This window comes from Alnus glutinosa, chromosome 8, assembly GCF_958979055.1.
Source record: "Alnus glutinosa chromosome 8, dhAlnGlut1.1, whole genome shotgun sequence".
Taxonomy (NCBI): Eukaryota; Viridiplantae; Streptophyta; class Magnoliopsida; order Fagales; family Betulaceae; genus Alnus; species Alnus glutinosa.
Genome location: NC_084893.1, coordinates 8,803,871 through 8,815,902, shown reverse-complemented (window position 1 = coordinate 8,815,902; position 12,032 = coordinate 8,803,871). Strand labels below are relative to the sequence as shown.

At 35.9% G+C, this 12,032-nt stretch overlaps 1 protein-coding gene across 1 annotated transcript; it reads left to right on the top strand.

Moving 5' to 3' along the window:
* The first annotated feature begins 7,371 nt into the window (after positions 1-7,371).
* LOC133876084 (uncharacterized) lies at positions 7,372-10,191 on the top strand. The gene is made up of 4 exons (XM_062314377.1): positions 7,372-7,428; positions 7,619-7,683; positions 7,980-9,067; positions 9,257-10,191. The coding sequence occupies exons 1-4, from the start codon at positions 7,372-7,374 to the stop codon at positions 10,189-10,191; spliced, it is 2,145 nt and encodes a 714-aa protein (XP_062170361.1).
* The last annotated feature ends 1,841 nt before the right edge of the window (positions 10,192-12,032 follow it).

The window sequence follows — 12,032 nt, the reverse complement described above, 5'->3', positions numbered from 1 at the left end:
ACAACCGGTGGCTCATGTATTTGCCCGATTCACAACACTGTCTAATTGTCTCATGATCTCATCGCCATCTGGCACTTCGGGGGGACCACCCAGTTCCTGCGCACCGTTGAATCGTCTCTTGTTTCTTCTCCATGGATGATCCGGAGGCAACCATCGCCTATGTCCCATAAAGCAGAATTTTTTACCATAAGTTAGCCACGTTGACTGTGTTTCATGCCTACAACAAGGACATGGTTTCCGGCCATGTGTACTCCAACCTGACAAATCACCATATGCCGGAAAATCATTTATCGTCCACATCAAGGCCGAACGCATTGTGAAATATTTTTTCGATATTACATCAAAAGTTTTTACCCCTACTTCCCATAGTTTTTTCAACTCACTTATAAGGGGCGCTAGATACACATCTATATTCTGTCCTAGTGCACTCGGACCAGGGATAATCAAGCTTAACATAAAATACGGTTGCTTCATGCACATCCAAGGAGGCAAATTGTAGGGTACTAACATTACCGGCCAAGTACTGTGACTAGAGGACATGTTCCCAAAAGGATTGAAGCCATCTGACACTAAACCTAGCCTCACATTTCGCGGGTCTGATGTGAATACTTGGTAACGTGAATCGAATGCCTTCCATGCTTCTTCATCGGCCGGATGCCTCAACACACCGTCTTTTGTACGGCCTTGAGCGTGCCACTTCATATGTGGCGATGTATGATGTGACATAAACAGCCTCTGCAGCCTTGGTATTAGAGGAAACCAACGCAACACTTTGACCGGCTTTTTTTTTCAAACTTTTTGTCGACCCATCTTCATTAGTAAAGTCATCCTCCACCTGGACTCATTGCAGAATGTACATTTGTCCAACTTTTCATTTTTCCTCCAAAACAACATACAACCTTTGCGACAAGCCGATATCTTCTCATACTCAAGGCCCAAATCCTTCAAGTACTTTTTCGCCTTGTATGTGTCTTTAGGCAAACTTGCATTTGGATGCATCAGCTCATTGATGAATTCGAGCAACATGGAGAATGATGTATTGCTCCAACCGCCCATACACTTAATGCTATATAAACGCACAATAGCTGCCAATTTGCTATGTTTGGTATTTTCATGGAGTGGTGTATCGGCATCCTTTAGCAATTCTTCAAACTTATTTGCTCCCATGTTAGAGTCTTCAATTTCAGCATCCACAGATTCGGTTTCGACTTCGGCTTCCACTTGAGACCCACCGACTTCTACACAAACATCGTGCATCGCAAAAACGTCATTAAGCATGTCTTGCATCCTACTGGACCCCCCATGTAGTGGAATGCTATCCACTTGAACCGTCCTGGGAGCTTCATATGTTGTCTCGTTATCAATGGAAGGGACAAGTGATTCCCCATGCATTATCCACTCAGTGTAACCCTCAATAATCCCGGCGCCTGACGTTAAATGGGCAAATACAACTTCACTGGACCATGATTTGCCCAACAAACACTTCTTACAGGGACACACAATGACCCATTTTCTATTCGAATGTTCACGTGCAAATTTCACAAACGTTATAACCCCGGGAATATACTCTCGCGAACTTCGCGGCAACTTCATCCAACTCTTGTCCATCTTTCTAACTACATCACAAAATAATCCAAATATTTCAGGTTAAGATAACTCAAGAGTACCTAAGTATTTGGCCTTATAGGGGATGTGCTTCTCAATGTTCTTACCTCTTAACTTGTCCTACATGCAAAGAACTCTATTGTTTTAATAATACGTACATGCATATATTAACTTTTTTTGTTGGGAGATAACAAGTTAATAAAAATTACTCATTTCGCAAGCATTCTTATTCGGCTTATATAGTAATTAAAGATTATTTTTGTTAACTCTATAGTAAAACTTTCCTAGAGAATTGGCTATGCTCTAATATATTATTTGTCCATGCCTTAAAAATATGTGATGAATATGTAAAAACCCTAGTTCAAAATTCAAACCCCAAACGAGCTCCAAACAAGAAGCTATTCATTCAATTGCTCCATCTTTTACTTCTACACACCACTCACCTTTCCAGTCACTCTGTTCTAGAATTTAATAAACAAGCCAAAGGCAAAACATGAGGAGGTTCAAAAGGCAATAAAATAATAAAAAAATAAAAAGATATTTCCGTGTAATGCAGGTATTGGGTGAAACAATGTGTGTGGGGTTCTCTGTTCTCGACCAATGCAATTTTAACACCTCAAAAGAAAAATTACTCTTTTATAATAAATAACAAAAAAGAAAATTAACACCTCAATGTTGTGTATATCTTAAAGTAAAGATATTAAATTGAGAAGTTGTATTTCATAATTCAGATTAAATTTTACAAATTTAATATAAATATGATCATGTCCGGTCTATACATGATTTAATTTTTTTTTTTTTTTTAAAAAAAGGTGATATAATGTACACAAATTTAAATAATATAACATCATTTGTACATCTTTAAATTGAATGCAATAAAGCAAAAAATTGAAGTGGGGAGGGTGACGTTTCAAAGGGATTGGAGTTGTGAATTTAATAATAGGAAGGGAAAGGGACAAACCATTTAATAGCCTTCATATTCGTTGTGGAATGAGAAATTATATATGAGTAAACGTTTAATTGATTCCAGTCTAACCCATATAGTTAATTAGAATAAACGTATTAAGGTGTGATTATTAAATATGTACGTTTGGGAAAGCCGGGTAACTCCAAACACATATATCATACTCATAACAGTCAACTTGGTAGCCAAAAAGTTGTCCAGTGGGACTAAGGTTGTTTAATGATGTAAACAATCTAGGTATTTTATGGAAAGTTAATACATGTTTGCTTTCATGTGTCTATATATTAGAGACTTCAATTTTAAAATTAAACACAAATTTAAGGTCTAATCTTTTACTTTTTTTTTTCTTTTTTGTTTTTTGAAATGGGTCTAATCCACTCTCATGTTATACTTCTACAATTCTTCTGTATGTATATATACATTTGTATGTTAGTATTCAGTCAATTGGAACCTCATCAAGTTGCTGGGTTTAGTGGATGTGTTACATGTGTATGAGTATATGAGTGTCTCTGTTTTTCTACATGCTATATCCAGATGTGTTTATTTTTTGTTAGATACATTCAAATCTTTTACTTCTTTAATGTGGGCACTTGTCACGTCTGCATGTTTATTCTGTTTCTGCAACTCTCACGTTAGGGAGAATCTCTTGGGTTTTATGTTGGATTTGCACAATATTGTTTGGTGGAGTTTCCTCATCTACATGGCCCAATTGAGTTCATTCAGGCTTGAAGATTGCATGGTGGAAATAAGACCAGCTGAAGTTCTTGTCTGTCTCTGCTTTTTAGCCATGTGAAAAATGGACTAGTTTGTGATGAGGTCATTGTTTCAAGTGACAATCATTAGCAGATCAGATGTTTTTGGACATGAAGCATTGCACTACATAATTCTGTGGGTTTTTCTTTCTTTTTCTTTTTTTTTTAATGGTAAGTGATTTATTAAAAAAAACATAAACGGATAAATGCCACTTTTTAATGAACATTTTTTCATGACTTTTACCTCTTTAATGATAAATGAACTTTTGGGTTGTGGCAGGTGTTTTGGACTTCAAAGTTTGAACACCATAAATGAAATAAGTCCCATTATTTAGCTCACATGCAAGGTGTGGGAAATGCTAATTTAATTGTATCCTTTTTTCTTCTTTTTATTTTTTTAAACACCAGAAGAACTAGGTTTAGCTGGTCCATCCCACCTGAAACAATACCTAATTTTCAGCCAGCTTTTGCACTATATGTATATATATTCTTGTATTGATCAACACATGCATGGTTGTGTTTTGGGCATCGAAATCCCTCCAAATTCCTATGCCTTCTCAGTGTACGGTTCATGCTTAACAAATTTTCTTAGCCTCTTAGAATTTTCATCAGATTTTCCCCCTATTTGCCTTTGTTTTGGCTTTCATCCAGTTTTATAAAATTTTATTACATATATTCGCACTAACAACAACATTAAAGACTAATGGTGAACCGAATTACAAATTTAAAAGGTTAAAAATAAAAATTGCAAAAACTGAGCAAAAAATTGAAAAAATACCTTTAAACCGGGCGGAAGAGGGCCGGCGGCTAGGTTTGGCTCCCGGGCTAGCTGAGACGTTTGGGGGCGTCGCCGAAGAAGAAGAGGAAGCTAGGCTGGCCGGGATCGACTTCCAGAGAGAGGGGCCGGATGGATCGACTACAAGCTAGCCGAGCTAGTGAGCGAGCTCGAAAGAGAGCCGGCGTAGGGAGAGAGCGCCGGACTGAGTGACAGATAGCACCGGAGAAGGGGGGAGGAAGAGGGCCGGCGGCCGGGTGTGAGAGACTCTGAGAGAGAGAGAGTGCCGGATTTGCTGAATTTTCTGGAGAGACTCTGAGAGAGAGAGAGACGCGCGTACTGTCCTAGCAAGATGATATCACGCGGGTTAATTTGGTTTTTTCTAATTTTAGATCTAGGGTTTCGACGGTTTTGATAAAACCGTCTATAAATAGTATAGACGGTTTTAAAAAAACCGTTCGGAATTCCTAATTCCGGACGGTTTTATCAAAACCGTCAATATATTTTTACAGACGGTTTTTTGAAACCGTCTGTAATTTTATAATTACGAACGGTTTTAATAAAACCGTCCCTGTTTCTAAGGACGGTTTTACTAAACCGTCCGTTTTTTTTTTCCCGACGGTTTAACCAAAAAACGTCCACAATTTTTTTTTTATAGACAGTTTTTGAAACCGTCTATAAAAAAACCGTCGATAATTCCCTTTTTTTTGGTAGTGTCCTGTAGACATACATCATAGACCAAACCATAAATCTTTATGTCTCTTATTCCCTCCATCAATTTTATTATAAATTTCTTCCCTCAGAACTTGGCCCAAAGCTAAGAGGGTGGTTTCGCCCCTGACTACAAGTTTTGTTGTGTAATGGGATACATGCATGCGGTCATATCTAGCTACTTTGGCCTAAACTTGTAGTCACTTGCAATAACTTCATTTCTGTTGGCTCACATTATCTTGATAGGACTCGGTTAGAAGAGCAAAGTGATGAGGAAAAGAATTCCATCTGATCAAGTTATCATGCATCCATCTGATAAAGATAAAGAAGCTAGAGCCATTGATAACAACTGATAGAGCTAGTTAGAGAAAAGCCGTGTATACCAAGGAAATAATCAACTTAAAAATGTGTTGTAATCCTATTGCATAAGATTGATCTTATCTTTTTGGTTCAATGGTTTTCTTCAATAGAATTAATCATTCATCTAAAAAAACAATACATGCTATTCATTTCACTTTGTTCTCTCTCGTTTAGGATTTTCTATTAGACGAAAAATGAGTTTGGTGTAATACGCATGACTTAAACAGTCGATTATACCCCTTATTGGACTGTAAAATTTCAATTATACCCTTATATTAAAAATTGGGTAACACTCTAGCTGTTATCAACCAACTTCTCACTAGTATTGACAATTTTTTATATGACTCACGAAACCAACAATAAATTAGTGGGTTACGGTTGATGGTTCGGGTTAGGGTTAGGGTTGACATATATAGTGTAAAAGTTTATGGATCTTACTCATTCTCAAAAGACACCTTGAAAGAGGATGGAACACCATGTCTTATAAAGTCCCGAGGTCATGTATCTCTTGGCGATGTGAGACACTTTATCATATAGTACACTTAACTCGACAAAACCCGAACCTAACACGATATCTAGGGCTGAAAATTTTTTACACGACTTGCGAACCCAACATGAAATTAGCAGGTTAGTGTTGAGGGGTCTTAATTAAATGAGTTGGTTTAGATTTGACATATATAGTCTTATACACATGTCTTGATATGACCCAAACCCAACACACGAGTATAAATTGCCAACGGGAGTAGAGCTAGAGCTTGAGGGAATGGGAAGATAAAACCTTTTATTATTATTATTATTAAATACCCCATTGGTACTTGAGTTTTAAGTGTTTTTAAATTTAGTACCTCAGTTTTATTTTGTATCATAGGTGATACCTAAATTAGGGGTAAAAATTCATTTGTTAGATTTTCCGTCCAAATTTTAATGGCTCGATACGTATCAACCGCTGAGGTTCACATGTGGCACTACATAAAAAAAAAATGTTTAAAAAATAATTAAAAATAATAAAACAATAATTTTTTTTTAAAAAAAAGCCACCCCCATGGTGGCCAAGGGGGGCCATGGGGTGGTTGGCAAACTATATATATGGGTTTCGGCCAGAGACGGAGGAGGGGGGGGCCGGCAGGGGCCATGCCCCCCCCCCCCCAATTTCTTGAAAAAAAAAATTTATAAGGATGAAAAAAAAAAAAAAAAAAAACAATTCTAGCCCATTGGCCCCTTCTCAAATGATGTTGGCCCTTACCCAATTAAATATTTTGCCTAACCAAATAACCCTAAAAAAAAAAAGAAAAAAAAAAAAAGGCCCTCTTCAATCTACAGATTTGCTATAAACATCAAATGCCACCGTCAAGCAATTTTCTAGCCAAACAACTGAATCAAGAATTTTTAATATTTAATAATAAAAAAAAAAACACTAAAACAAGAATACCTTCTCCACTACTCAGTACTCTCCTCCAAATCCTAAACTCACTGCACGCTAAATCAAACTCCACGGCCAAGCACAGCACCAGGTGGGAGAATAGATCTATTGCCCATCAATGGGTAGAGTCTGGGAAAACAACCGATTTGTGCTTCTTCTGTAACGTAGCCAGCGCAATATCACTGTAAGTTCTCAAATCCCTAATTTTTTCTTCAATTTTTCCGGTCATATGGTGAAGAACTTAAGAAAGAAGAAGAAAACTGAAACATGAATTGGGGAGAACTGAAAACGGGAAGAGGAAGAGTCGGAAGACTCACTGTTTGGAAGAATTTGAAAGTCTAGAGAAAAGAGAAGCCAAGAAGGGAAGAACTTAGAAGGGGCTAGAGAAGAAGACAAGAAGTCAGACAAATTGAAGAAAAAATTAAATAAGTTTTTAACTCGCCTGGCCAACTCGTAGAATGTAGAAACCAAGAAAAGTCCAAATAAAAGACAAGAAGTCAAAAACAAAAAGGAAGACAAATTCTTCTTTTCTTTTCTCGGTTTTGCACTGTTTAAGAAGAAATTTGTCTTCTTCTCTAGCCTCTTCTAAATAAAAGACTTAGTTTAAAATTGAGAAAAACTTAAAGTTCAAAACCACCAACTTTTCCTCCGGAAACGGGAGAAGTTGAAAAAATTGAGAATGATTATTTGTATTATTGATAAATTATTATAATGTTTAAAGTGGTATTTAAAATTTGAGAAAATTTTAACCCTTTAAAAAAAGTGAGCTTTGTCTTATTGAATCATGATATTTGTGAATGATAGCTTAGAAGTTGTGGATCGGAAGAGTAGTTTAAGTAGAGTTAATGGGTTAATTAAAAAAGAAAAATTGGGTAAGGGTGAGAATTATTAAATAGCTTAAATGGTTTGTTCAGTGATTATTGAATCTCTTGTTGACGATTTTTTTTATTATTTTTTTCAGTTTTTACTTTACAATATTATAAAATTTTAATTTTGGAAATTGTTGATTTAATTTGATTTTTATGACACAGTACATCATTTATATCGCAACACAGAAGCGGTGCAAAATCACTCGACGCAAGTCACGCTTTTTGAGGTTAGTTTTCAAAGCTCAATTCTTAATATAAGTGGTATTGTAATTTGGATATTATGGTTATTAAATATTGAGAATAGTAGTTATTATAGTTTATAAGTCTAAACAATTAATCGGATAATTTGACATGTGGAAGCTATTATATTCTATTGTTTTTTATGTGAATTTGTTAATTGCTAACTTACAAATATTTTTTCTTGCTTTTCTAAAGACTCCAATATAACCATGTAAATTTATTTGTAGATGATGGGAAAGCCAAATACAATACTTGACTTTTTCAAAAGAAAAAATGCACAAAGTTCAAATGCCAATGTTAGTGATGCATCATCGCCAACTTCTGATATCATAGTTTCTGAAAATTCTTCTAAAAAATCTCGAAGAGTTGATGTAAATGAATTTGATATTAGTTCATTAGAGTTTGATCCTGGATTGCGTCGTCAGATATGGGAGTATAATGTTAATCAACGGGATGAAATTCGACGAGCTTACATTAAAGCTAGTCCGTACCAAATAATCCTCCCACATTACCCAAAATCTGGAGATAAAAATCATCTTCGTAGCTTTCAACCTTCGTGGTACAATCTATTTCCTTCATGGCTTGAATATTCGCGCGAAAAAGATGCAGCATTTTGTCTACCATGCTTTCTCTTTAATAAGCCATCTGGGCATCCTACGCAACGTGTATTCACTATAGATGGATTCAAGAGTTGGAAGAAAGTTAGAGATGGAAAAAATTGTGCTTTTCTCAATCATATAGGAAAAGATCCTAATTCATTTCACAGAATTGCTGAGAGGTCATACGAAGACTTGAAGAACCAGTCTCAACACATCCAAAATGTGTTTGAAAATTTCACTTCTGAACAAATTGCAAACAATCGATTGCAGTTAAAAGCCTCAATTGATGTTGTTCGAATGCTTGCATTTCAAGGTGTTGCTTTTAGAGGTCGGGATGAAAGTGTGGATTCAACGAATCGTGGAAATTTTCTTGAAATATTGAATTTAATGGTTTCATATAATGAACAGATTGCTGAAGTAATAGCTAAAGCTCCAAAAAATGCCTCTTATACATCACCAATGATACAGAAAGAAATTTTACATATTTTTTCAACCAAAGTGAAAGAGACAATTCGCAAAGAAATTGGTAATGCAAAGTTTTGCATAATGGTTGATGAAGCTCGTGATGAGTCAATGAAAGAGCAAATGACTATAGTTTTAAGATTTGTCGACAAAGATGGTTTTGTGCGGGAACCTTTTTTTGGGCTTGTTCATGTCGCTAATACCGCGGCACCAACCCTACAAAAGGGTATATATTTTGTATTGTCTCAACATAAGTTAGCCATTGAAAATATTCGAGGGCAAGGATATGACGGTGCAAGTAACATGCGAGGTGAGTGGAATGGGTTGCAAGCTTTGATTTCAAATGATTGTCCATATGCCTACTATATTCATTGTTTCGCACATCGTTTGCAATTGGCATTAGTGGCGGCATCAAAAGAAGTTATTCTTGTTCATCAATTTTTCACTAATTTGAATTCTATTGTCAATATTGTTTGTGCCTCATGCAATCAATTTGAAGAATTGCAGATTTCTCAAACTGCTGAAATTGCTTACCTGATGGAAATTAATGAGATTGAGAGTGGAAGGGGACTTAATCAAATTAGTACTTTACAACGGGCTGGAGATACTCGTTGGAGTTCTCACTTGAGATCAGTTTCTAGCTTGATCAAAATTTTTAGTCCAGCTTGTGAAGTTATTCTTAAAATCATTGATGTGGGAACTACTTCTTCCCAACGAGCAGAAGCAGATTCAGTTTATCAGGTAATGACTTCATTTGAATTTGTCTTCATATTGCATCTCATGAAAGAAACGATGCAGATTACTAATCATCTATGTCAAGAATTGCAATCAAAATCTCAAGACATTTTAAGTGCTATGAATCTTGTTTCATCAACTAAAGCATATATCCAACAATATAGAGATGATAAATGGGATGATTTACTTACCAATGTAAAGTCATTTTGCGAGAAACGCAATATAGATGTCCCAGATATGAATGCCCGTTATGTTGAGAGGCGAGGTCGAGCTCGCCATCAACAAGCCGACTTTACAATTGAGCAACATTATCGAGTGGATATTTTTTGTGCCTCTATAGATTCTCAATTGCAAGAATTAAATCGCCGATTTAGTGAGCATGCAGTGGAGTTGCTTATTCTCGGCTCAGCTCTTGATCCTCGAGCCGCACGTGAATCTTTTAGAATTGATGATATTTGTCAGTTAGTAAACAAGTTTTATCCGCAAGATTTTACTGATCTTGAAAAGGAACAGTTGGAAATAGAACTTAACCATTATAAGCATAATGTAGTTCAACATTCGAGTTTCCAAGCACTGTCAAATATTTCTGAATTGTGCCAATGGTTGGTTAGTACCGGAAAATCAGCTATCTACCAACTTGTTTTTCGAGTTATTGTACTTGTGCTTACTCTTCCTGTTTCTACCGCAACTACAGAATGAGCATTTTCAGCTATGAACATTGTCAAAACTAGGCTTCGCAACAAAATTGAAGATGAGTTTCTAACGGATTCTTTAATGGTGTATATCGAAAGAGAAGTTGCTGCTACAATTAGCATAGATTCAATCATAGATGATTTTCGGAATTCAAAAAAACGGCGGGTTCCATTTTAATTGGTGTTTTGGATGAAATTTGATGTATTATGAAACCCTTATTTCCTATAATTACTTTTGTTTAACAATTTTTTTTTTTTGGTTCAAAAATGCCTTGGCCCCTGCTCAAAATACTTTCTGGCTCCGTCCTTGGTTTCGGCCCTTGGGGTTGGCCGAACCACCCCCATGGGCTACGGGGATGGTTCGGCCGGCCTGGTTAAGGGGTGCCCGAACCACCCCTACCCCCAATGGCCAAAGCCCTAAAAAAAAAAATTGAGGGTTTGCCCATGGGGATGGCCGAACCACCCCTTTGGCCAAAATGGGGATGGCCGGTGGCTCTTCTTTCTCTCTTTCTTTCTTTTTTTTAAAAATTTTTTTTTAAAATTTTTAAAATTTTAATTATTTTTTAAGGATTTTTTTATTTTTTATTTTTTATTTTTATATAGTGCCACTAGTCAACTTCAGCGGTTGATACGTGGCGAGCCATTAAAATTTGGACGAAAAATCTAACAGAGGTACCAAAGGAGTTTTTACCCCTAATTCAGGTACCACCTATGATACAAAACAAAACTGAGGTACTAAATTTAAAAACACTGAAAATTCATATACCAATAAGGTATTTAACCATTTTTTTTTTTAAAAAAAAAAAAAAAAAAATTAGGAGGGAAAAAGAAAAATTGAGGGGCGATGTGAGACACTTTAACACGCCCCCTCACGTATGGCAACTTTTAGCCAAACACGTGTTCAACATCGAGAGGGAAAGGCTCATCATCGTCCAAAAAACCTGCTCTGATACCATGTAAAAGTTCATGGGCCTTACTCATTCTCAAAAGATGCATTGAGAGAGGAGGAGACACAATGGCTTATAAAGTCCTCAAGTCATTTATCTCTTGATGATGTGAGACATTTTATCATATAGTACACTTAACTCGACACAACCCAAACCTGACACGATGTTTAGGGCTGAAAATTTTTTACACGACCTGCGAACCCAACATGAAATTAGCAGGTTAGGGTCGAAGGGTCTGACCAATTTAATTAAATGAGTTGGTTTAGAGTTGACATATATTGTCTTATACACATGTCTTGATATGACCCAAACCTAACACACGAGCACAAATTACCAACAGGAGCAGAACTAGAGCTTGAGGGAATGGGAAGAAAAAACTTTTTTTTTTTAAAAAAAATTGGCGTGTGAAAAAAAAAATATTGCAATGAAAATACTCGTAAAAACATATATTTTAGAGGCTTTTTAAGAAATTTGGGTTGACGAAGATTCCCCCACCCTTTAAGGTGGCTCCGCCCCTAGCAGTACGCCAATACCCCTACTTCTCACTGACTCTAATTGAATTAAGTTATGAACATAACTCTCTTAATTATCACCTTTGTCATAGCCAAAGTAGACTCATTATCTCTTGAAAGTCTTTTTGGATGTTTATTGGGTAAAATACCAATTTTAAACCTTTGTTAATATGTTTTGGAGAGTATTTTTTGGTTTTTTTATTTAAAAAAGTGTTCTAATATGAGATAAAAGTTCTTTTTTTTTTTAGTGTTTTGTGATTGAATTTGTTAGTTTTATTAGCTACATTATGTTGACAAAATCATTGTCATATTAGTGTACTACTGAAACAAAGACACCGTAATTATTTAGAGTCTTCAGAATATTCAGAGATTATTTTTTCAATATGGAA